Source organism: Melanotaenia boesemani, chromosome 19, assembly GCF_017639745.1.
Source record: "Melanotaenia boesemani isolate fMelBoe1 chromosome 19, fMelBoe1.pri, whole genome shotgun sequence".
Classification (NCBI taxonomy): Eukaryota; Metazoa; Chordata; class Actinopteri; order Atheriniformes; family Melanotaeniidae; genus Melanotaenia; species Melanotaenia boesemani.
This window is the reverse complement of record NC_055700.1, coordinates 240297-267970: the sequence shown is the minus strand read 5'-3', so window position 1 is coordinate 267970 and position 27674 is coordinate 240297. Positions and strand designations below refer to the sequence as shown.

At 44.7% G+C, this 27674-nt stretch overlaps 1 protein-coding gene across 8 annotated transcripts in view; it reads left to right on the top strand.

The window, feature by feature from the left end:
- Positions 1–27674, top strand: part of fer (fer (fps/fes related) tyrosine kinase) — a 52612-nt gene that overhangs the window by 13388 nt on the left and 11550 nt on the right. For 7 of the 8 annotated variants that reach the window (XR_006008452.1, XR_006008450.1, XR_006008455.1 and 4 more), the window contains exons 12-13: positions 8566–8772; positions 19304–19426. Coding sequence is in view for 2 of the 8 variants with exons in the window: in XM_041969815.1 (XP_041825749.1) it covers positions 8566–8772; positions 19304–19426 (330 nt within the window). In the remaining 6 variants the exon portion in view is untranslated. The remainder of the gene's footprint in view (positions 1–8565; positions 8773–19303; positions 19427–27674) is intronic. The other variant, XM_041969816.1, reaches the window with a different exon arrangement.

Here is a 27674-nt window from a genome sequence, read left to right as displayed (position 1 = left end):
CACATGTATTTACTCTACACATTTTAAAAAATATAATATAAATAAAATTACTTCAAGAGCTGCAGCCTCCACAATCACTTTGGCATGGATGTCCAGTTGCTCCTCTTTGGTGAGGAAAGGAAGGGCTTTGAACCTGGGATCCAGCTTGGAGGCAGTCAGAAGAATGTTCTTCATCTGCACACTTGTGTATCTCTTTGAGAGATCTTCATGAATGGTCATTTTTATTTCCTGCACAAGTGGTGCGTCATCCTCAGCAAAGTCTGGTGTGGTGTCATGAAGGAGCTGAGCATGTAATGGAGCAATGACTGATAGTGTGGGCATAGAGTCCTCTGACAGGATTTTTGTTGCAACCCTCAACGGTTTCAGTGCTTTGCCCATTTCCTCAGCATTGGAGATATCAGTTTCACTGAGTGTGCAGATGGCACCTGAACTTCCACCTTTTCTCCCCTGAGGAGAAAGGAGAGCAGCACAGATTGCAGGCTGCTGCTCTAAAAACCTTTCAACCATCTCAAAAGCCCTGTTCCATCTTGTTCCTACGTGCTGAAAGTAAGGTTGGAAATGTTCGGAAAAAAAACGTGTTTTTAAACATCGGTTCTTGAAAATTAGGATCGATGCAGAATGTTAATAAATAAGAATTGCGATTCGGACGTGAATTGATTTTTTCCAGCACCCCTAGAAAACATTCTGGACAGCAACAAAGGCATTCTGCAGGGTTTCAATGGCCTGAGTAGGAGATGTTCCGTAACAACAAATAACTATCATCAGCATAAAATGCATATTAGCATCAGAGATAATTTGGCTGATTGTCACTGATGTACAAAATAAATAGGAGGGGCCCAAAAACTGAGCCGTGCGGCACCCCTCTCAGACAACAACAACAACAACAAGCGAGATTCCAGAGTTTTAGATGGAACACATAAGTTTGATATTAGCCTGTAATTATTCAGAACAGCTGGATCACCACCTTTTAGTAACGGTTGAACAAATGCTGATTTCCAAACTGCTGGAATTTCATTGGTGTTGATTGAAAGATTAAAAAGAGCTGAAAGTGGCTTTGCTACTAAATTTGCTGCCAACTTAAAACAACAAGGCTCAATCAAGTCTGGTCCCGGTGGTTTTCTGTGATCCAATGTTTTTAGAGCTTTATGCACTTCACGAACAGTAAAAGGTGCAAAGATAAAGGGATCCCCTGAAGATCTTTTGGGTTTTAGGCCAGGATTGGTAGAAGGGCTTCCTGCAGAACCAAACAAGGAACCCACTGGTAAATAATGCTCATTAAAACAATTCAAGACTTCAATTCTATCATAAACTGGGACTGAATCTTTGAGAACGAATGTAGGAAGAGTCTGAGAAATTTTACTCACAGAAAGAGACTCAATCACTTTCCAGAATTTGTGTGGATCATTGAGGTTCTCAGTAATGACAGACAAAATATTCTGATTTGGCCTTTTTGATAGGAGGTGCATTTATTTCTAAGCTGTTTAAAAACAGACCAGTCGGTAGATAAAGCTCTATAAAGCTCTCTATAAAGCTCCAGGAGGATGTAACAGGCTCAGGACGGTTAGCTACAGGTGGACACAGCAGGCTCAGGCCGGTTAGCTACAGGTGGACACAGCAAGTTCAGGCTGGTTAGCTTCAGGTGGACACAGCAAGTTCAGGCCGGTTAGCTACAGGTGGACACAGCAAGTTCAGGCCGGTTAGCTTCAGGTGGACACAGCAAGTTCAGGCCGGTTAGCTTCAGGTGGACACAGCAGGTTCAGGCCGGTCAGCTACAGGAGCATGTAACAGGCTTGGGCCGGTTAGCTACAGGAGCATGTAACAGGCTCGGGCCGGTTAGCTACAGGTGGACACAGCAGGCTCAGGCCGGTTAGCTACAGGTGGACACAGCAGGCTCAGGCCGGTTAGCTACAGGTGGACACAGCAAGTTCAGGCCGGTTAGCTTCAGGTGGACTCAGCAAGTTCAGGCCGGTTAGCTTCAGGTGGACACAGCAAGTTCAGGCCGGTTAGCTACAGGTGGACACAGCAAGTTCAGGCCGGTTAGCTACAGGTGGACACAGCAAGTTCAGGCCGGTTAGCTTCAGGTGGACACAGCAAGTTCAGGCCGGTTAGCTTCAGGTGGACACAGCAAGTTCAGGCCGGTCAGCTACAGGAGCATGTAACAGGCTTGGGCCGGTTAGCTACAGGAGCATGTAACAGGCTCGGGCCGGTTAGCTACAGGTGGACACAGCAAGTTCAGGCCGGTTAGCTTCAGGTGGACACAGCAAGTTCAGGCCGGTTAGCTTCAGCTGGACATAGCAGGCTGAGGGTTGTTAGCTTCCGGTGGACACAGCAGGCTCAGGCCGGTTAGCTTAAGGTGGACACAGCAGGCTCAGGCCGGTTAGCTCCAGAAGGATGTAGCAGGCTCAGGCCGGTCAGCTACAGGAGCATGTAACAGGCTTGGGCCGGTTAGCTACAGGTGGACACAGCAGGCTCAGGCCGGTTAGCTTCAGGTGGACACAGCAGGCTCAGACCGGTTAGCTTCAGTTGGACACAGCAGGCTCACGCCGGTTAGCTTCAGGTGGACACAGCAGGCTCAGGCCGGTTAGCTTCAGGTGGACACAGCAGGCTCAGGCCGGTTAGCTTCAGGTGGACACAGCAAGTTCAGGCCGGTCAGCTACAGGAGCATGTAACAGGCTTGGGCCGGTTAGCTACAGGAGCATGTAACAGGCTCGGGCCGGTTAGCTACAGGTGGACACAGCAAGTTCAGGCCGGTTAGCTTCCGGTGGACACAGCAGGCTCAGGCCGGTTAGCTTAAGGTGGACACAGCAGGCTCAGGCCGGTTAGCTCCAGAAGGATGTAGCAGACTCAGGCCGGTCAGCTACAGGAGCATGTAACAGGCTTGGGCCGGTTAGCTACAGGTGGACACAGCAGGCTCAGGCCGGTTAGCTTCAGGTGGACACAGCAGGCTCAGACCGGTTAGCTTCAGTTGGACACAGCAGGCTCACGCCGGTTAGCTTCAGGTGGACACAGCAGGCTCAGGCCGGTTAGCTTCAGGTGGACACAGCAGGCTCAGGCCGGTTAGCTTCAGGTGGACACAGCAAGTTCAGGCCGGTCAGCTACAGGAGCATGTAACAGGCTTGGGCCGGTTAGCTACAGGTGGACACAGCAGGCTCAGGCCGGTTAGCTTCAGGTGGACACAGCAGGCTCAGACCGGTTAGCTTCAGTTGGACACAGCAGGCTCACGCCGGTTAGCTTCAGGTGGACACAGCAGGCTCACGCCGGTTAGCTTCAGGTGGACACAGCAGGCTCAGGCCGGTTAGCTTCAGGTGGACACAGCAGGCTCAGGCCGGTTAGCTACAGGTGGACACAGCAAGTTCAGGCCGGTTAGCTTCAGGTGGACACAGCAAGTTCAGGCCTGTTAGCTTCAGGTGGACACAGCAGGCTCAGGCCGGTTAGCTTGAGGTGGACACAGCAAGTTCAGGCCGGTTAGCTTGAGGTGGACACAGCAAGTTCAGGCCTGTTAGCTTCAGGTGGACACAGCAGGCTCAGACCGGTTAGCTTCAGAAGGATGTAGCAGGCTCAGGCCAGTTAGCTTCAGGTGGACACAGCAGGCTCAGGCCGGTTACCTACAGGTGGACACAGCAGGGTCAGGCCGGTTAGCTCCAAAAGGACGTAGCAGGCTCAGGCCGGCTAGCTTCAGGTGGACACAGCAGGCTGGGGGTTGTTAGCTTCCGGTGGACACAGCAGGCTCAGGCCGGTTAGCTTTAGGTGGACACAGCAGGCTCAGGCCGGTTAGCTACAGGTGGACACAGCAAGTTCAGGCCGGTTAGCTTCAGGTGGACACAGCAAGTTCAGGCCGGTTAGCTTCAGGTGGACACAGCAAGTTCAGGCCGGTTAGCTTCAGGTGGACACAGCAAGTTCAGGCCGGTTAGCTTCAGGTGGACACAGCAGGCTCAGACCGGTTAGCTTCAGAAGGATGTAGCAGGCTCAGGCCAGTTAGCTTCAGGTGGACACAGCAGACTCAGGCCGGTTAGCTACAGGTGGACACAGCAGGCTTAGGCCGGTTAGCTACAGGTGGACACAGGAGGGTCAGGCCGGTTAGCTCCAAAAGGACGTAGCAGGCTCAGGCCGGCTAGCTTCAGGTGGACACAGCAGGCTCAGGCTGGTTAGCTTCAGGTGGACACAGCAGGCTCGGGCCGGTTAGCTCCAGAAGGACGTAGCAGGCTCAGGCTGGTTAGCTACAGGTGGACACAGCAGGCTCAGACCGGTTAGCTTCAGGTGGACACAGCAGGCTGAGGACGGTTAGCTCCAAAAGGATGTAGCAGGCTCAGGCCGGTTAGCTTCAGGTGGACACAGCAGGCTCAGGCCAGTTAGCTTCAGGTGGACACAGCAGGCTCAGACCGGTTAGCTTCAGGTGGACACAGCAGGCTGTGGGCCGGTTAGCTACAGGTGGACGCAGCAGGCTCAGGCCGGTTAGCTTCAGGTGGACACAGCAAGTTCAGGCCGGTCAGCTACAGGAGCATGTAACAGGCTTGGGCCGGTTAGCTACAGGAGCATGTAACAGGCTCGGGCCGGTTAGCTACAGGTGGACACAGCAAGTTCAGGCCGGTTAGCTTCAGGTGGACACAGCAAGTTCAGGCCGGTTAGCTTCAGGTGGACATAGCAGGCTGAGGGTTGTTAGCTTCCGGTGGACACAGCAGGCTCAGGCCGGTTAGCTTAAGGTGGACACAGCAGGCTCAGGCCGGTTAGCTCCAGAAGGATGTAGCAGGCTCAGGCGGGTCAGCTACAGGAGCATGTAACAGGCTTGGGCCGGTTAGCTACAGGTGGACACAGCAGGCTCAGGCCGGTTAGCTTCAGGTGGACACAGCAGGCTCAGACCGGTTAGCTTCAGTTGGACACAGCAGGCTGACGCCGGTTAGCTTCAGGTGGACACAGCAGGCTCAGGCCGGTTAGCTTCAGGTGGACACAGCAGGCTCAGGCCGGTTAGCTTCAGGTGGACACAGCAAGTTCAGGCCGGTCAGCTACAGGAGCATGTAACAGGCTTGGGCCGGTTAGCTACAGGTGGACACAGCAGGCTCAGGCCGGTTAGCTTCAGGTGGACACAGCAGGCTCAGACCGGTTAGCTTCAGTTAGACACAGCAGGCTCACGCCGGTTAGCTTCAGGTGGACACAGCAGGCTCAGGCCGGTTAGCTTCAGGTGGACACAGCAGGCTCAGGCCGGTTAGCTACAGGTGGACACAGCAAGTTCAGGCCGGTTAGCTTCAGGTGGACACAGCAAGTTCAGGCCTGTTAGCTTCAGGTGGACACAGCAGGCTCAGGCCGGTTAGCTTGAGGTGGACACAGCAAGTTCAGGCCGGTTAGCTTGAGGTGGACACAGCAAGTTCAGGCCTGTTAGCTTCAGGTGGACACAGCAGGCTCAGACCGGTTAGCTTCAGAAGGATGTAGCAGGCTCAGGCCAGTTAGCTTCAGGTGGACACAGCAGGCTCAGGCCGGTTAGCTACAGGTGGACACAGCAGGGTCAGGCCGGTTAGCTCCAAAAGGACGTAGCAGGCTCAGGCCGGCTAGCTTCAGGTGGACACAGCAGGCTGGGGGTTGTTAGCTTCCGGTGGACACAGCAGGCTCAGGCCGGTTAGCTTTAGGTGGACACAGCAGGCTCAGGCCGGTTAGCTTTAGGTGGACACAGCAGGCTCAGGCCGGTTAGCTACAGGTGGACACAGCAAGTTCAGGCCGGTTAGCTTCAGGTGGACACAGCAAGTTCAGGCCGGTTAGCTTCAGGTGGACACAGCAAGTTCAGGCCGGTTAGCTTCAGGTGGACACAGCAGGCTCAGACCGGTTAGCTTCAGAAGGATGTAGCAGGCTCAGGCCAGTTAGCTTCAGGTGGACACAGCAGGCTCAGGCCGGTTAGCTACAGGTGGACACAGCAGGCTTAGGCCGGTTAGCTACAGGTGGACACAGGAGGGTCAGGCCGGTTAGCTCCAAAAGGACGTAGCAGGCTCAGGCCGGCTAGCTTCAGGTGGACACAGCAGGCTCAGGCCGGTTAGCTTCAGGTGGACACAGCAGGCTCGGGCCGGTTAGCTCCAGAAGGACGTAGCAGGCTCAGGCTGGTTAGCTACAGGTGGACACAGCAGGCTCAGACCGGTTAGCTTCAGGTGGACACAGCAGGCTGAGGACGGTTAGCTCCAAAAGGATGTAGCAGGCTCAGGCCGGTTAGCTTCAGGTGGACACAGCAGGCTCAGGCCAGTTAGCTTCAGGTGGACACAGCAGGCTCAGACCGGTTAGCTTCAGGTGGACACAGCAAGTTCAGGCCGGTTAGCTACAGGTGGACGCAGCAAGCTCAGGCCGGTTAGCTTCAGGTGGACACAGCAAGTTCAGGCCGGTTAGCTACAGAAGGACACAGCAGGCTCAGGCCGGTTAGCTCCAGAAGGACACAGCAGGCTCAGGCCAGTTAGCGTCAGGTGGACACAGCAGGCTCAGACCGGTTAGCTTCAGGTGGACACAGCAGGCTGTGGGCCGGTTAGCTACAGGTGGACGCAGCAGGCTCAGGCCGGTTAGCTTCAGGTGGACACAGTAAGTTCAGGCCGGTTAGCTCCAGAAGGACACAGCAGGCTCAGGCCGGTTAGCTCCAGAAGGACACAGCAGGCTCAGGCCGGTTAGCTACATGTGGACACAGCAGGCTCAGGCCGGTTAGCTTCAGGTGGACACAGCAGGCTCAGGCCCCATTAGCTACAGGTGGACACTGCAGGCTCAGGCCGGTTAGCTCCAGAAGGATGTAGCAGGCTCAGGCTGGTTAGCTCCAGGAGCATGTAACAGGCTCGGGCCGGTTAGCTTCAGGTGGACACAGCAGGCTCAGACCGGTTAGCTTCAGTTGGACACAGCAGGCTCACGCCGGTTAGCTTCAGGTGGACACAGCAGGCTCAGGCCGGTTAGCTTCAGGTGGACACAGCAGGCTCAGGCCGGTTAGCTACAGGTGGACACAGCAAGTTCAGGCCGGTTAGCTTCAGGTGGACACAGCAAGTTCAGGCCTGTTAGCTTCAGGTGGACACAGCAGGCTCAGGCCGGTTAGCTTGAGGTGGACACAGCAAGTTCAGGCCGGTTAGCTTGAGGTGGACACAGCAAGTTCAGGCCTGTTAGCTTCAGGTGGACACAGCAGGCTCAGACCGGTTAGCTTCAGAAGGATGTAGCAGGCTCAGGCCAGTTAGCTTCAGGTGGACACAGCAGGCTCAGGCCGGTTAGCTACAGGTGGACACAGCAGGGTCAGGCCGGTTAGCTCCAAAAGGACGTAGCAGGCTCAGGCCGGCTAGCTTCAGGTGGACACAGCAGGCTGGGGGTTGTTAGCTTCCGGTGGACACAGCAGGCTCAGGCCGGTTAGCTTTAGGTGGACACAGCAGGCTCAGGCCGGTTAGCTACAGGTGGACACAGCAAGTTCAGGCCGGTTAGCTTCAGGTGGACACAGCAAGTTCAGGCCGGTTAGCTTCAGGTGGACACAGCAAGTTCAGGCCGGTTAGCTTCAGGTGGACACAGCAGGCTCAGACCGGTTAGCTTCAGAAGGATGTAGCAGGCTCAGGCCAGTTAGCTTCAGGTGGACACAGCAGGCTCAGGCCGGTTAGCTACAGGTGGACACAGCAGGCTCAGGCCGGTTAGCTACAGGTGGACACAGGAGGGTCAGGCCGGTTAGCTACATGTGGACACAGCAGGCTCAGGCCGGTTAGCTTCAGGTGGACACAGCAGGCTCAGGCCCCATTAGCTACAGGTGGACACTGCAGGCTCAGGCCGGTTAGCTCCAGAAGGATGTAGCAGGCTCAGGCCGGTTAGCTCCAGGAGCATGTAACAGGCTCGGGCCGGTTAGCTTCAGGTGGACACAGCAGGCTCTGGCAGATTAACTCCTCAAATTCCAAGAACATCCACAATCCACTAATTTGTCAAACAGTCGTCAAAACGGCTATAAAATCTTTGAAAATCTTTAAGTTTAATTTAATTCAATAAAATTTTATCTTAAAAAAAATTCACTTCACAGGGAGTAGACATGCCGCCGTCTTGGATTCTGGATCTCATCAGCATATTCATATGACCCCCATTCACTGTCACCTGGTGGGCGGAGTCATCTAATCCTGAGCCACTGTCACTGGCGGGCGGGGTCATATGACCCAAAGAAAAGTCACCTGGTTGGCGGGGTCGTTATCTGGCCCCGAACCACCGCCAGCTGGTAGGCAGGGTCATCTAATCCCGAACCATAGTCATGTGGTGGGCAGGGTTGCTATGTGGCCCTGAACAAGCGTCATCTAGTGGGTGGGGTTAACTAAACCTGAAAAAGTTTCATCTAGTAGGCGGGGTCATTATGTGGCCCTGAACAAGCATCATTTTGAGGACTGCAATCCAGCAGGTTTTCTATGTATCCCTGCTTCAACACACCTGCATCAAATGAAATGGATCTAACAGCCTATCATGTTCTGCACAATGACTAATTAATTTGAATCAGATGTGTTGAAGCAGGGATACATGGAACACCTGCTGGATTGCGACCCTCGTAGGACAGAAATGAATTGCTCTGTTTTAACCTCTTTGTCTTGTTTTGGTGGTCCTTGGCAGCAGTTCTTCGATGTCATCCCCACATCAGAGCGTCCCCTGGCGGACCAGGAGTGGTACCATGGCGCCATCCCCCGCACTGAGGCTCAGGAGTTACTACGGCAACAGGGTGACTTCCTGGTCAGGGAGAGCCATGGTAAACCTGGGGAGTATGTCCTGTCAGTGTTTTCTGACGATCAGAGAAGGCACTTCATCATCCAGTATGCTGATGTACGTATTCACTTCAATTCACTTGACTTCAGTTCATTCATGAACAGCATTGCTGTGGGGGTCGGAGCCTCCTCAACATGCTAAGGATCTAGGGAAAGGTAGACCTGGACACACTACCCGTAAATCCACTTCACATTTGTTTATATGGTGATAGGATACGGGTAGAGTAGTAGCCTAGTGGTTACAGAGGTGGGCTTGGATCTGGAGAACCTGGGTTCAAGTCACAGAGCTGGCAACCAAGATAAACCTCTGTGGGTCCCTGAGCAAGGGCCTCAACACCCCGACTGCTCCCCGGGCGCTGGAATCTGGCAGCCCACTGCTCCTAGCAACCAGGATGGGTTAAACAGAGAAATAATTTCCCATCTGGGAATAATAAAGTAGAATAAAAAAGTAATTTCAAGTCACTTTCATCTTTATAGTCTAAAGATCTCCTTCAGTCCAATTTATAATCTCCTTCAGTCCAATTTATAATCACATTCATTCCAATTTATAACCTCATTCATTCTAATTTATAATCACATTCATTCCAATTTATAACCTCATTCATTAGGCCCGAGCACCGAAGGCGGTGCGAAGGCCTATTGTAATTGCTCCGTTTCTTCCTTATTCTTCTTCTTCTTAAACATTGGAGGCATTTTTGGGGACCTGAACATGCGCGAAAACGCTCCTAATTTTGCGCACCCCCCCAAAGGAATGTGAAAAATTCGATATTTTGGGGTGCTCGGGACTGTTTGGGCAAAATTGCACGAGAGCGCCATCTATTTATGATGCCCCGCCACTGCACATCATCAATCTTTATGGAATTTGCAACACTTATTCTAAATGCTGGGGCAAACAAAAAATTCTCTTGGAGCGACATCCTACAACCAACAGGAAGTCGGCCATTTTGGGTCAAATTCGCCATTTTGGCGTTTTACTGACATTTTCAAAATCTATCTCCTCCTAGAGATTTCATCGTACCGCTACCAAAATAGGTCAGGATGTTCAGAAAGCATGTGTCTTTAAAAGTTATTGAAAGTTTTCTAATAGGAGAAAGGGCATGGAGGGGGCGGGGCCTCAAAGTTTGACATCTCGCCGTGAAGAACGAAAGTAATATAACTTCCACATAAAACAATGTGTCTGAACAAAAATCACCAGGTATGATGCCAGTCCCATCCTGAACACATCTACATGTCAATATTTGGGTTATGAATTGGCCACGCCCCCTGGCGACAGGAAGTCATGGTTTTTACTCGACGACCCACTTATCTCACGTTTTGCACACAACCATGTCCAAACTGGGTCAGACAGCAGAAAACAAGTTGGTGATGATATCCAGTGACAATTGTTGTCCTACGCTGAAGGGCGAAACCGTGGCACCATGGCGAACATTGATAAGACGCCATGACATCATAAATCACTATAAATCCATCAATTTTCACCCGATCCTCATCAGACTTTCAGGTATTAATCAGTGTCTGGCCCTGAACAGATCCATTTCAACAATTCCGGTCTAGCCCTAAGCCCCTCCCACTTTCAACAGGAAGTGCTTTTTTTCAGAAGCAGGCATCCTTCTTCTCAGGAATGAAACTTACACACTTGAAAGTGCTTGATAACACGTGAAACCCTTTCATGATACCACAATAAAAATCTCAAGTTCCTTTGCCAAACGTAACTATGGCAAATAGTAGTCCGACGCCATCAAACAGGAAGTACTTGTAACTGACCCATTGTAATATTGAGCTTCACCAAACTTGCCACGAAAGAGCGTAGTCAGGTAGGGAACTCAGCTGCATTGACATATGCTGGAAAAATTGCAATATGGCTCTATAGCGCCCCCTACAAATATTTAATTAATCATAACTGCCCACTACATTGACCGATATGGCTGAAGTCCGGCATATTGATAGAACTTGGAAGGATGTACAAAAAAGCCTCTTGGACCTATATGATAACTTCAACAGGAAGTCAGCCATTTTGAAAAAAGTGTCATTTTTGCGGTCATTTTTGCATGTTTCTTTGCCTTGCATTTGAACGAACTCCTCCTACAGATTTTATCGTATTTACCTCAAACTCAGTCTCAAAACTCCAGAGGCAGGTGTGGTCAAAAGTTATTGAAAACTTTCTAATAGGAGGTGGCGTTCGGCGGCGGCGCCTCATCAAGTTTTGATGTTTCGCTATCAAGCACGGAATCCATTATTTCTGAAATACAACACTCATTCTGTACCAAACTGCACATGTTTCACTTCAGTTCCATGCCGACCACATCTACATGTCCAGATGTTGTTACCTGGACATTGCTCAACGCAGCATGGCGAGACCGTGGCGTGATGACAAACTTGGATAAGACGCCACAACATCATTACCCAGTATAAATACCTCTGTTTTCATGCCATCACCATCATACTTACAGTGATTAATCAGGGTCTGCTCCTGAGCAGAAACATACAACTACTTCTGGTATTGGCCTAAGCCCCGCCCACTTGAAAAAGGAAGTGCCTTTGTCAGACACTGGGGTCCCGCTCATCAGGGATTAAACTCACACACTCTACAGTGCTTCAGATCAGGTCAACCCTTTCATGACACTACAGAAAAAAACCATAACTTCCGTTGTCAAGCAAAACCATGGCGAATGGCGCCCACTGCCATGAAACAGGAAGTACTTGTAACGGACCAAATGTACTCCTGTTCTCCACCAAACTCGGCAGGGAGGACAGTGGTCAGGCCTGGAACTGATTCAAATAGACATATGCTGGTTATTTGGCTCTATAGCGCCCCCTATGGTTATATCATTCGCCATGAAACAGGAAGTGGCTCTAGCTCTGCTGTCAGTTGACCAGTTGAACTGATATTTTCCTGTTCTCATTAGAGTTACAACCTGAACATGGTTCTACATGAAAATGACTATAGCGCCACCTAGTGGCCATGTAGAATTTTCCTCTTGATGAAATCATGCTCCGGTTTGTGGGAATTCAACACAGTTTGTATGAAACAAGGTCATGAATGCTTCAGATCTCATCACTGGACAGGCTGAGGTGCAAGCTGATCCTCTCATGAGGAAAATCACCTCTTGATGGAGATAAACTCTGGAAGAATGGGCATACGACTGCAGCGAAAGGAGCCATGCTGTAGGAGGGAGGCTGCTGGCTTAAAGGGCGGTGCAATAGGCCGAAGCAGCGCCAGAGGTGCGAGGGCCTCCAACGCTGCTTGCAGCTTTAATTCTAATTTATAATCACATTCATTCCAATTTATAACCTCATTCATTCTAATTTATAATCACATTCATTCCAATTTATAACCTCATTCATTCTAATTTATAACCTCATTCATTCCAACTAATAACCTCATTCATTCTAATTTATAATCTCCTTCATTAGGCCCGAGCACCGAAGGCGGTGCGAAGGCCTATTGTAATTGCTCCGTTTCTTCCTTATTCTTCTTCTTCTTGTCAAAAGTAAATTGCATTTTAGGGGACCTGACCATGCGCGAAAATGCGCCTAATTTGGCGTACCCCCCCAAGGGAATGTGTAAATTTACGTATTTTGTGGTGCTCGGGGCTGTTCGGGCAAAATTGAATGAGAGCGCCACCTATTTATGATGCCCCGCCACTGCACGTCATCAATCTTTATGAAAATCGCTACATGTATTCCAAATGTTTGGGCGAACAAAAAATCCTCTTGGAGTAACAGCCTAAAACCAACAGGAAGTCGGCCATTTTGGGTCAAAATCACCATTTTGGCGTTTTACTGATATTTTCAAAATCTATCTCCTCCCAGAGATTTTTTCGTACCGCTACCAAAATAGCTCAGGATGTCCAGAAGACATGTCTCTTTAAAAGTTATTGAAAGTTTTCTAATAGGAGAAAGGGCATGGAGGGGGTGGGGCCTCAAAGTTTGACGTCTCGCCGTGAAGAACGAAAGTGATATAACTTCCACATAAAACAATGTATCTGAACCAAAATGGCCATGTATGATGCCATTCCCATCCTGAACACATCTACATGTCAATATTTGGGTTATGAATTGGCCACGCCCCCTGGCGACAGAAAGTCATGGTTTTTACTTGGAGACCGACTTATCTGAAGTTTTGGACACAACCAGGTCCAAACTGGGTCAGACAGCAGAAAACAAGTTGGTGATGATATCCAGTGAAAACTGTTGCTCTACGCTGCAGGGCGAGACCGTTGCGCCATGGCGAACTTCGATAAGACGCCATGACATCATAAATCACTATAAATCCCTCAATTCTGATCCAATCCCCATCAGACTTGCAGGGATTAATCAGGGTCTGGCCCTGAACAGATTCATATCACCAATTCTGGTCTAGCCCTAAGCCCCGCCCACTTTCAACAGGAAGTGCTTTTTTTCAGACGCCGGGGTCCATCCCCTCAGGAATGAACCTTACACACTTGAAACTGCTTCACAACAGGTCAAACCCTTTATGATACCACAATAAAAATCTCAAGTTCCTTCGCCAAACGTAACCATGGCGAATAGTGGTCCGACGCCATCAAACAGGAAGTACTTGTGACTGAACCATTGTAACGTTGATCTCCACCAAACTTGGCAGGAAGGAATGCGGTCAGGCCTTGAACTCAGCCACATTGACATATGCTGGAAAAATTGCAATATGGCTCTATAGCGCCCCCTACAAATATTTAATTGATCATAACTGCCCACTACATTGACCGATATGGCTGAAATCCAGTATATTGATAGAACTTGGGAGGATGTACAAAAAAGCCTCTTGGACCTATATGATAACTTCAACAGGAAGTCGGCCATTTTGAAAAAAGTGTCATTTTTGGGGTCATTTTTGCATGTTTCTTTGCCTTGCATTTGAACGAACTCCTCCTACAGATTTTAGCGTATTTACCTCAAACTCAGTCTAAACACTCCAGAGGGATGTGTGGTTAAAAGTTATTGAAAATTTTCTAATAGGAGGTGGTGTTCAGCGGGGGCGCCTCATCAAGTTTTGATGTTTTGCCATCATGCACAGAATCGATTATTTCTGACATACAACACTCAGTCTCCACCAAACTGCACATGTTTCACTTCAGTTACATGCCGACCACATCTACATGTCCAGATGTTGTCATCTGGACATTGCTCAACGCTGCACGGCGACACCGTGGCGCCATTACAAGCTTGGATAAGACGCCATGACATCATTAATCAGTATAAATCCCTCAATTTTCATCCAATCAATATGACACTTACAGTGATTCATAAGGGTCAGCTACTGAACAGATACATGCTACTACTTTTGGTCTTGGCCTAAGCCCCGCCCATTTGAAACAGGAAGTGCCTTTTTCAGACACCGGGGTCCCTCTTTTTAGGAATGAATCTCACACACTCAAAAGTGCTTCAGATCAGATCAAACCCTTTCATGATACTACAGAAAAAAACCTCAAGTTCCCTCGCCAAGCAAAACCATGGCGAATGGCATCCACCGCCATTAAACAGGAAGTACTTCTAACTGACCCAATGTACTCCTGATCTCCACCAAACTTGGCAGGGAGGACACTGGTCAGGCCTGGAACTGATTCAAATAGATATATGCTTGTAATATGGCTCTATAGCGCCCCCTATAAATATTTAATCTATCAGCTCCAACCACTGCTTTGAACGACATGATAAAATGTGGCATATTTATGTAACATGACAGGACAAACAAAAATGCCTCTTCATGTCCTTATGTTCTCAACACCATAGCCCCGCCCCCTGGGAAAAGGAAGTCCCACCATTTTAACCTTTATCATCTGTATAACTAATTCTAACTCATTAATATCACCCTTCATGAACTTATGGTTGAAAATATGACTGACGTCTTACAGCATCATGATTAAAATGGCTTTCTGTGATGGTTTAAATCATTCGCCATTATACAGGAAGTGGCACTAACCCTGCTGTCAGTTGACCAATTGAGCTAATATTTTCCTGTTCTCAATAGAGTTCCAACCTGAACATGGTCCTACATTAAAACAACTTTACCACCACCTAGTGGCCACGTGGAATTTTCCTCTTGATAAAATCATGCTCCAGTTTGTGCTAATTCAACACAGTTTGTAAGAAACAAGGTCATGAATGCTTCAGATGTCATCACTGGAAAGGCTGAGGTGCAAGCTGATCCTCTCATGAGGAAAATCACCTCTTGATGGAGATAAACTCTGGAAGAATGGGTATATGGCTGTGGGCGATAGCGGCTGTGCTGCTGGAGGGAGGTTGCGGGGTGATGGGGCGGTGCAATAGGCCGAAGCGGCGCCAGAGGTGCGAGGGCCTCCAACGCTGCTTGCAGCTTTAATTCCAATTTATAATCTCATTCATTCTAATTTATAATCTCCTTCATTCCAATTTATAGCCTCATTCATTCTAATTTATAATCACTTTCATTCCAATTTATAACCTCATTCATTCTAATTTATAATCACATTCATTCCAATTTATAACCTCATTCATTCTAATTTATAACCTCATTCATTCCAACTAATAACCTCATTCATTCTAATTTATAATCTCCTTCATTCCAATTTATAATCTCATTCATTCTAATTTATAATCACATTCATTCCAATTTATAACCTCATTCATTCTAATTTATAATCACATTCATTCCAATTTATAACCTCATTCATTCTAATTTATAATCACATTCATTCCAATTTATAATCTCCTTCATTCCAATTTATAACCTCATTCATTCTAATTTATAATCACATTCATTCCAACTAATAACCTCATTCATTCTAATTTATAATCTCCTTCATTCCAATTTATAACCTCATTCATTCTAATTTATAATCACATTCATTCCAATTTATAACCTCATTCATTCTAATTTATAATCACATTCATTCCTATTTATGACCTCATTCTAATTTATAATCTCCTTCATTCCAATTTATAACCTCATTCATTCTAATTTATAATCACATTCATTCCAATTTATAACCTCATTCATTCTAATTTATAATCACATTCATTCCAATTTCTAACCTCATTCATTCTAATTTATAATCACATTCATTCCAACTAATAACCTCATTCATTCTAATTTATAATCTCCTTCATTCCAATTTATAATCTCATTCATTCTAATTTATAATCACATTCATTCTAATTTATAATCACATTCATTCCAATTTATAATCTCCTTCATTCCAATTTATAACCTCATTCATTCTAATTTATAATCACATTCATTCCAATTTATAATCTCCTTCATTCCAATTTATAACCTCTTCATTCTAATTTATAATCACATTCATTCTAATTTATAATCACATTCATTCCAATTTATAACCTCAGTCATTCTAATTTATAACCTCATTCATTCCAATTTATAACCTCATTCATTCTAATTTATAATCTCCTTCATTCCAATTTATAATATCATTCATTCTAATTTATAATCACATTCATTCCAATTTATAACCTCATTCATTCTATTTTATAATCACATTCATTCCAATTTATAATCTCCTTCATTCCAATTTATAACCTCATTCATTCTAATTTATAACCTCATTCATTCCAACTAATAACCTCATTCATTCTAATTTATAATCTCCTTCATTCCAATTTATAATCTCATTCATTCTAATTTATAATCACATTCATTCCAATTTATAACCTCATTCATTCTAATTTATAATCACATTCATTCCAATTTATAATCTCCTTCATTCCAATTTATAACCTCATTCATTCTAATTTATAATCACATTCATTCCAATTTATAACCTCATTCATTCTAATTTATAACCTCATTCATTCCAACTAATAACCTCATTCATTCTAATTTATAATCTCCTTCATTCCAATTTATAACCTCATTCATTCTAATTTATAATCACATTCATTCCAATTTATAACCTCATTCATTCTAATTTATAATCTCATTCATTCTAATTTATAATCACATTCATTCTAATTTATAACCTCATTCATTCCAACTAATAACCTCATTCATTCTAATTTATAATCTCCTTCATTCCAATTTATAACCTCATTCATTCTAATTTATAATCACATTCATTCCAATTTATAACCTCATTCATTCTAATTTATAATCACATTCATTCCAATTTATAACCTCATTCATTCTAATTTATAATCACATTCATTCCAATTTATAATCTCCTTCATTCCAATTTATAACCTCATTCATTCTAATTTATAATCACATTCATTCCTATTTATAACCTCATTCTAATTTATAACCTCATTCATTCCAATTTATAACCTCATTCATTCTAATTTATAATCACATTCATTCCAATTTATAACCTCATTCATTCTAATTTATAATCACATTCATTCCAATTTATAACCTCATTCATTCTAATTTATAATCTCCTTCATTCCAATTTATAATCTCATTCATTCTAATTTATAATCACATTCATTCCAACTTATAACCTCATTCATTCTAATTTATAATCACATCCATTCCAATTTATAATCTCCTTCATTCCAATTTATAACCTCTTCATTCTAATTTATAATCACATTCATTCTAATTTATAATCACATTCATTCCAATTTATAACCTCAGTCATTCTAATTTATAACCTCATTCATTCCAATTTATAACCTCATTCATTCTAATTTATAACCTCATTCATTCCAACTAATAACCTCATTCATTCTAATTTATAATCTCCTTCATTCCAATTTATGATCTCATTCATTCTAATTTATAATCACATTCATTCCAATTTATAACCTCATTCATTCTATTTTATAATCACATTCATTCCAATTTATAATCTCCTTCATTCCAATTTATAACCTCATTCATTCTAATTTATAACCTCATTTCATTCCAACTAATAACCTCATTCATTCTAATTTATAATCACATTCTTTCCAATTTATAACCTCATTCATTCTAATTTATAATCACATTCATTCCAATTTATAATCTCCTTCATTCCAATTTATAACCTCATTCATTCTAATTTATAATCACATTCATTCCAATTTATAACCTCAGTCATTCTAATTTATAACTTCATTCATTCCAACTAATAACCTCATTCATTCTAATTTATAATCTCCTTCATTCCAATTTATAACCTCATTCATTCTAATTTATAATCACATTCATTCCAATTTATAACCTCATTCATTCTAATTTATAATCACATTCATTCCAATTTATAATCTCCTTCATTCCAATTTATAACCTCATTCATTCTAATTTATAATCACATTCATTCCAATTTATAACCTCAGTCATTCTAATTTATAATCACATTCATTCCAATTTATAACCTCATTCATTCTAATTTATAATCACATTCATTCCAACTAATAACCTCATTCATTCTAATTTATAATCTCCTTCATTCCAATTTATAACCTCATTCATTCTAATTTATAATCACATTCATTCCAATTTATAACCTCATTCATTCTAATTTATAATCACATTCATTCCAATTGATAACCTCATTCATTCTAATTTATAATCACATTCAGTCCAATTTATAATCTCCTTCAGTCCAATTTATAATCACATTCAGTCCAATTTATAACCTCATTCATTCTAATTTATAATCACATTCATTCCAATTTATAACCTCATTCATTCTAATTCATAATCACATTCATTCCAATTTATAATCTCCTTCAGTCCAATTTATAATCTCCTTCAGTCCAATTTATAATCACATTCATTCCAATTTATAATCTCCTTCAGTCCAATTTATAATCTCGTTCAGTCCAATTTATGATCACATTCATTCCAATTTATAATCTCCTTCAGTCCAATTTATAATGTCCTTCAGTCCAATTTATAATCACATTCATTCCAATTTATAACCTCATTCATTCTAATTTATAAACACATTCATTCCAATTTATAATCTCCTTCAGTCCAATTTATAATCTCCTTCAGTCCAATTTATAATCACATTCATTCCAATTTATAATCTCCTTCAGTCCAATTTGTAATCTCCTTCAGTCCAATTTATAATCACATTCATTCCAATTTATAATCTCCTTCAGTCCAATTTATAATCACATTCATTCCAATTTATAACCTCATTCATTCTAATTTATAATTACATTCATTCCAATTTATAACCTCATTCATTCTAATTTATAATCACATTCATTCCAATTTATAACCTCATTCATTCTAATTTATAATCACATTCATTCCAATTTATAACCTCATTCATTCTAATTTATAATCTCCTTCATTCCAATTTATAATCATATTAATTCCAATTTATAATCTTTCAGTCCAATTTATAATCTCATTCATTCCGATTTATAATTATATTAATTCCAATTTATAATCTCTCCTCTTCCTCTTTTCCCCCTCCCTCCCTGCATTTTGTCCCCACCCTCTCTCTGTCTCCATCTTTCCCCCTCTTTCTCCCCCTTCTCTCTCCCCCCCTCTCCCCCTCTCTCTTTCCCCTCTCTCTCCGTCTCTCTCTCTGCCCCCCCCCCCTCTCTCCCCACCCTCTCTCTTTCTCCATCTCTCCCCCCCTCTCTCTCCCCTCTCATCCTCTGTCTCCCCCCACCTCTCTCTCTGGAAGAGTCAGTATCGTTTTGAAGGGACCGGCTTCTCCACCATCCCTCAGCTCATCGAGCATCACTTCTCCACCAAGCAGGTCATCACCAAGAAGTCTGGAGTGGTGCTGCTCAACCCCGTTGTCAAGGTAACCAGCTGTTTATCCACGTGGGCCAGGGTCCAGGTTTTTTCCTCACCGATTGGCTCCTCCTTTATTCTCCTGATGTCCTGATTCAGATTGTTGGTTAGAAACAGGGAACTGATCTTGCTGTTGTTAAAGGAATTGATCCTGTCAGTCATCTGGTGTCCCGTCTCGTCCGTGGAGGTTCTACTTCAGCAACTATGTCAGGTCTCGATCTTAGAGAGAGTGCTCTTGATGATTACTTGTCATGTGAACAATGCTTCTGGTTTTAGCAACATGGCCGACCACCCAGACCGACTTTCATTTCTGACTTCTCGGACGTTCTTTCAGCGTTCAACACACGTTTTACTAGAATATCTATTTTAGGAGGTTTTAATTTACATGTTGACAATCAGTCAGACACATAAGCCGTAGAATTTTCAAATATTCTACATGCTCTGAATTTTAAGCAGAACCAACGTACAAAGGCCACGCTCTGGACCTTTTAATCACCCTGGGTCTGGATATCTGGGCCTCACCTGGCATGCATGTGGTATCCAGATCGTTCATGCAGACTTTTACATTAAATGATTCTATGCCAAACTCATACTTCTGAAAAGACTAATCAGAAGCATCGTGTTATGCCAGTTAAAGACCAGTTAAAGAGCAGTTAAAACCCAGTTAAAAACCAGTTGAAAACCAGTTAAAGACCAGTTAAAAACCAGTTAAAGACCAGTTAAATACCAGTTAAAACCCAGTTAAAAACCAGTTAAAAGACCAGTTAAAAACCAGTTAAAGAGCAGTTAAAACCCAGTTAAAAACCAGTTAAAGACCAGTTAAAAACCAGTTAAAGACCAGTTAAAAACCAGTTAAAGAGCAGTTAAAACCCAGTTAAAAACCAGTTAAAGACCAGTTAAAAACCAGTTAAAGACCAGTTAAAAACCAGTTAAAACCCAGTTAAAAACCAGTTAAAGACCAGTTAAAGAGCAGTTAAAACCCAGTTAAAAACCAGTTAAAACCCAGTTAAAAACCAGTTAAAGACCAGTTAAAAACCAGTTAAAGACCAATTAAATACCAGTTAAAAACCAGTTAAAGACCAGTTAAAGACCAGTTAAAGAGCAGTTAAAACCCAGTTAAAGACCAATTAAATACCAGTTAAAGGTCCCATATTATACACTTTATTCCCAATGTGAGACCATTCATTAATATCTAAATGAAATATTTCCGCCATGGTATGGACAAATCGACCCTCAGTTTGAGTGCAGCGGCTTCTCTTCACCTCCCTCTTTTTAGCAGCTTCAGAAATGTGCCGTTTATGGTGGGCGGAACCCTGGTGGAGCAGCTCAGCTGTTGGCTCCGCCCATCGCATCGCCCGTCATGAGGTGATTGACAGGTTAATATATTTTCAAGCTATCAGACTAATAAGGCCGAAACGATAAAATAACTGCCAGCTCTTACCTCTCCAGCTGTGTCACGGACAGTTGGTATTGAACCTGGCTTCAGCTTCAAACGGTTGGCGAAGCCTGCTTTCCATGCCCCCATGTTGTGGAAACAGTCCTCTTTGAAATGCTGGCCACAGACATGCAAAACCTTTGGAAGTTTTCCGGGTACATTTCCTCCAAAAATAAAATTAATCCACTCAGTCCTCGTGGGTTCAGTGGATGGAAGTAAAAAAACGTTTTCGTGTTCATTTATGCAGCCACAAACAGAACAGTGCTTCTGTCGCTTAGCCATGTCCGCTAACGAGGGTTGCCGAAGAGGGAAAAACACTGGGCGCTAGGTGATTTTTAGAGGGCGGGCTTTGAGAGCCGGTAGACGGGTCCATCGCTCTGTGGGGAGTGGTTATTGTCCCTTATGACGTCATAACGTACACGCTTTCAAACAAGCTCATTTCAGCGCTTACTTCCCTAGAGGTGGAGCAGGGGGGAGAGAGAGCGCCTGAAAGAGTTTCACACTTACGGGTCTCCTACACATGCGGGGGGACCAGTATGACTGTTCCAAAACCATTAAAAAGTGAATTTTGCATAATATGGGACCTTTAAAAACCAGTTCAAGACCAGTTAAAACCCAGTTAAAACCCAGTTAAAAACCAGTTAAAGACCAGTTAAAAACCAGTTAAAGAGCAGTTAAAACCCAGTTAAAAACCAGTTAAAGACCAGTTAAAACCCAGTTAAAGACCAGTTAAAAACCAGTTAAAAACCAGTTAAAGACCAGTTAAAAACCAGTTAAATACCAGTTAAAACCCAGTTAAAAACCAGTTAAAGACCAGTTAAAAACCAGTTAAAGAGCAGTTAAAACCCAGTTAAAAACCAGTTGTTTTTTTTTTTTTTTCTTTTTTTAACCTGTCTTGTCCAGCATCGTTGCAAACAGAATGATTGTCTGGCTGCTGTCTGGTGCTGGGCAATTTTACTCTATCAAGCAGGGATTTATACTACATGTATAAAGTCCCTCTTGATGACATGAGAAACTTTATTAAATCAGACTCTTAATGCTGGACTCGACCGGAGGGGACAGAGAGAGAGAGAGAGAAAAGAAAGTAGAGAGAAGAGGGAGGGGAGAGAGAGGGACAGAAAGGGTGTGGGGAGTGCGGGTGGGGACTTGAAACATCATACAGAAGACCATGTAATCCATACTACTTACAACATATATAGCTAAGATCATCCTGGCCAGTAGGTCATTACACAACTAGTTGATAATAGTAACAATAATAATAATAAGAGTAGGAGTAATAATAATAATAATAAGAACAGAAATAATAAAAAAAAGAAAAAAAATGATAATAGATATAAGTGAAACTGCTGTATTCAAGAACACGCGCAGAGAAACCTGTGTGGATGTGTTGGAGAACTCGGCCACACGGCGACGCAAAGACTGTGTGGAGACATTCAGGAAGGAGTGACCATGCAGAGTGATCATGCAGATGCCACCTCACTTGAACAGAGGCCAGAGTCAGGCCAGCGGTCCCGAGACCCAGGCCACCAGCCCCCCCCGCAGGCAACAGATCCCGACCGGTCCACAGAGACGACCACTCGCCCGCCCAGGAAGGCAGCAGCAGGAGACCCCAGCAGGAGCCGCCCCGCGGACACAGGGCACCGGCCCCGGCGGGCCGAGGCCAGCAGTCCCCGACCCCCCCGGGCACCGGCCGCCCGGGACAGACGGGGCAGAGGGCCCGGGCCCAGGAGCGCAGGGACACCCCCCTCCCCCACAGGCCGAGGGCCAGCACGCCACCCGGGGGGACCCGGCCCGCCCACACGGCCACCACCAGAGGCCAGCCCCACACCCCAGCGCCCAGCCGCACACCCCGAGAACCAGTCCTGCCCCCCCCCCAGACCAACACACACACACACAAACACACACACTCTCCTTCCACTCCTCCATTCATCCTCCCACGCATACACCATTCAACCCTCACAGACTCTGTCCTCCCACACACACACACCATCCTTCCACCATCCATCCTTCCACACACACACCATCCTTCCTCCCACACACTCACCATCCTTCCACCATACACTCTCCCACACCTACCCCATCCTCCCACACACACATCATCCCTCCACCACTCATCCTCCCACACATACACCATCCTCCCTCTCATACACCATTCATCCACCTTCACACCTCCCACACACACACACACACACACACCATCCTTCCACTACCCATCCTCCCACACATACATCATTCTCCTACACATACACCGTCCTCCCTCTCCTACACCAAACATCCACCTTCACGTACCCCATCCTCCCACACACACACACCACCCTTCCATCACCCACTCTCCCAAACATACACCACTCCCCCACACACACACCATCCTCCCTCCCATACACCATCCTCCCGCACACACACCATCCTTCCACCATCCATCCTCCCACACACTCCCCCATCCCTGCACCATACATTCTCCCACACATACCCCATCCTCCCACACATACATCATCCCTCCACCATTCATCCTCCCACACCCACACCACCCCCCCTCCCACACACCACGCATCCACCTCCACACACCCCACCCTCCCACACACCATCCCTCCACCACCCATCCCCCCACACCCACACCCCTCTCCCACCCAAGCACACCTCCCACAGCCCTACCTGTGTATGTAGTGAAGAGTGGGGGAGGGGAGGGGTCAGGAGATGTAGGTCCAGAGGGGAGTAAGCCTCCCCCCTGGAAGACGACCCGCCAGTGGCTTAGGGCGCCCCCACCCAGGTTCCGGGGCTGCGACCAAGCACCAGGGCACGGACCAACCCCCGGCACGGCACATCCGGACGGGCCCAGCCCCCCCCTGCAGCGGCAGACCCCCCACCCCCAGGAGAGGGGGGAGACCCGACACCCCAGAGCCCGGGGCCCCCACCCGGCCCACCCCGGGCCCGACCGGCCACCCGGCCAGGGGCCGACGGACACCGACCCAGGCACCCCGGCAGCCACCCCCCACCGCCACGAGGCAGCCCCACCCCGGGGCCCACCCAATGCCGCCCGCCCAGACCGGAACCCCCAGCCGACCCAGCAGCGGAGCAGCCGAGATCCCCACCCAGGAGACAACCGGAGACCCGAAGCCACCAGGGACCCCCCACCCATATCCACCCCCATCCCAGCGAAGCCGCAATCCTCCACCTACATTAGGTGATGTAGCCAGTCACAGGGGACCAGAGGGAATGAAAGTCATCTGATTGGTTCCTGGAGGAGGCAGACATTGTCTCAATGCTGATGTGATCTAACAGGAGATTTCTAAACTGCTGGATAGACAAATTATTCTTATCTTTCCAGTTCACAAGAATAGTTTTCTTTGCGATGCATAAGACTGCGAGGACCAAGTTTATGGAGTGTATTCCTATGTTAGTGTCACCCAGGTCGCCCAGTAGGCAAAGTGTGGGGTTTGCAGAAAAACTGGTTTTAAACCATTTTGACAGATCTTCACACACCTTAATCCAGAACCTTTGAACAGGTGTGCAGGACCACAGCGCATGGATGTAGCTATCAGAAGTGTTCTCAGAGCAGTGTGGGCAGATATCTGATGGTGAAAGGCCCATCCTGAACATCCTGTGTCCTGTATAATGAGTTCTATGGAGAATTTTGAATTGTATTAGTTGTATATTTGAATTCTGAGTCATTTTAAACGTGTTTAAACATATTTGTGACCATCTTTTCTGATCAAAGTTATTAGATAAATCATCTTCCCATTTTGAAGTTGGGAGAGATATCCTGTCTTCTAGCTTTGCAAGTAATCTATATATTTTTGATAATAATTTTGGAGTATTAAGATTCAAGAATTCTGCTATTCTGACAGGAAGCTGCAAGTCTAACTGTACAGGGGTATACTTCTTACATATAATTGATTTTAGTTGGTGGTACTCTAAGAATTTATTGCTGTTGATTCCATACTGTGAGACAATTGTGTTGAAAGATACAAAGTTTCCATTTTCTATTATCTGTCCTAACTGTTGTATTCCTTTAGTCTTCCATTGAGTGAAGTTTATCATCTTTTTGTTCTGCAGGATGTCAGGGTTGTTCCAGATGGGTGTAAGTCTACATGGAAAGAGGGAAGATCTGGTTATCTTACAGAATTCCCACCAAGCCATTAAGGAAAAACGGATGTTAAGGCTTTTAAAGCACTTATATGGTTTAATGGTTGAGCTGATGAACGGCAGGTCAGAGATGACTAAGTCCTCACACAAAGCCTGCTCCACATCTAGCCACGGCTCATCCAGATAACTGGGTTTGAGCCACTTTGAGATGTACTGCAGCCTGTTAGCTATAAAGTAGTGATTAAAGTTTGGTAGGTCCAGTCCTCCTCTATCTTTAGTCTGCTGTAAGGTTTTAAGACTGATACGTGACGGCTTGTTTTTCCAAAGAAACTTGGATATGAAAGAGTCCAGAGATTTAAACCAACTGGTGGAGGGTTTAGTGGGTATCATTGAAAATAAATAATTAACTTTAGGTAGAATCATCATCTTAATGGTGGCAACTCTCCCCATTAGTGAGATGGGTAAGCGCCTCCACAGTAAGAGATCATCTTCTATTGTTTTTAGTAGCTGAACATAGTTTAATTTTGTTAAATCTGATAATCTGGGGGAAATATTTATACCTAAATATCTAATGTTTCCTGTCTGTATTTTAATATTAGAGATGTTTTGTAGGTCACAGTTGATGGACATGGCTGTAGTCTTAGACCAGTTAATAGAATAATCAGATATTGATGAGAACTTATTAATAACTGTGATTGTCTCAGAGAGTGATGTTTGTGAGTTCTGAAGGAAGAGTAATACATCATCTGCATAAAGACTTATTTTATGTTCTATGTTTTTGCCCTGGATTCCTTTAATTTCTATATTTTGTCTAATAGCAGCTGCTAACGGCTCTATGAAAATGGCAAAAAGTGAGGGGGAGAGTGGACAGCCCTGTCTGGTGCCTCTCTGTAAGCGGAAGCTTGGAGAAGTTTGATCATTGGTTTTCACACATGCATTTGGGTTATTATATAATATTTTAATCCACTCTATGAAAGCAGGTCCAAACCCAAATTTGTCTAGTGTTGCAAATAGAAACTTCCAGTTTACCCTGTCGAAGGCTTTTTCTGCATCTAGAGAAATGATTGTGGATTCTAGATTATGTAAAGTAGAGTAATCTATGAGGTTAATTAGTCTACGCGTGTTAGTAGATGAATGTCGACCTTTTATAAAACTTGTCTGGTCCGGATGTATTATAAGAGGGGTTATTTTTTCTATCCTTCTGGCAAGAGCTTTACTAATTATTTTCAGGTCTACATTTATTAAAGATATGGGACGGTAACTGGATGGAAGTGTGGGGTCTTTGCCTGGTTTTAGCAATAGTGTTATATTAGCTAAGTTCATATTTTGCGGTATTTTTTGTTTTTCCTGTATTTCTAACAACATATTATAAAATGTAGGAGCTAGCGTTGTCCAGAATTCCTTGTAAAATTCTGCTGAGTAACCATCTGGACCCGGGGCTTTATTGTTGGGCATATGTTGGAGAGCTTCGTGGAGTTCATCTACAGTAATAGGTGCATCTAAATTTATTTTATTTTCATTTTTTAGTTTTGGTAGATTAATGTTGTTTAAAAATTGTTCAATATGTTCATCTGTTGGATTAATCTGTGATTCATATAATGTTTTATAGAAGCTTCTAAACGTGTCATTTATCTTGTCTGGGTCATGGCTGATGTTTCCGTCTTGATCTTTAACAGAGGAGATGGTTGTTTTCTCCTTGTTTGTTTTTAGTTGATTTGCTAAAAACTTTCCAGATTTGTTACTATGTTCAAAGTTCTCCAAGCGAAGTCTTTGCACTAAAAACTGTGTTTTTTTATCTATAATTTCTTTAAGCTGCAATTTAGTTTTCCTTATATTATTCATTGTGTGCTCTTCGGGGGAAATGCGGTAAGCCTCCTCCAATGATTTAATCCTGAGTTCTAATTCTAAAACTCTTGCTGTTTCCTTCTTCTTATGTGAGGAGAAGGAAATTATTTTCCCTCGCATTACTGCTTTTCCTGCTTCCCAAAGGAGACACGCTGAAGTTTCAGGCATGTCATTTTTTTCTATATAAATTGACCATTCTTTTTTAAAATAATCAATAAACTCAGGATCTTTCAATAAAGAGGTGTTAAATCTCCAGCTTTTACCAATCGGTTTATTATTTTTGTTTCTCAGACTGAATGAAACTGGTGCGTGATCGCTAATGCTGATTGGATGTATCTGAGTCTCTGAAATGTCACCCATTAGTGAGTTACTATTTAATATATAATCTATTCTAGAGAAGGAGTGGTGAACTGAAGAGAAGAAGGTGTATTCTCTTAGTTTAGGATGGTGAGAGCGCCAAGCATCGCAAAGACCAAAATCCTTCATGTACTGTTTGATAGTTTCTGACGACTGCCAGACTCGATGACTGGCTGATGTGCTGCAGCGATCTTGTTCAGTCAAGACTACATTAAAATCACCAGCTAGCACTATTCTGTTATCTGAATAATTCTGGAGTGTAGCAAACAGGGAGTGGAAAAAGGAGGGATCATCTGCATTGGGGCCGTACACATTGGTAATACATAATTTGATATTACAAATAGATAATAAAGTTATCAGAAAACTGCCTTCCGGATCCACTACTGTGCTATCTATGTCAAAATTTAGTCTCTTATTAATAAGAGTAGCTACTCCTCTCTGCCTAGAATTATAACAAGCTGAGTAAACATGAGGAAACTGAGCTGTTTTAAGAAGATCTATGGTTGAGTTTGTTAGATGAGTCTCTTGTAGTAAGACA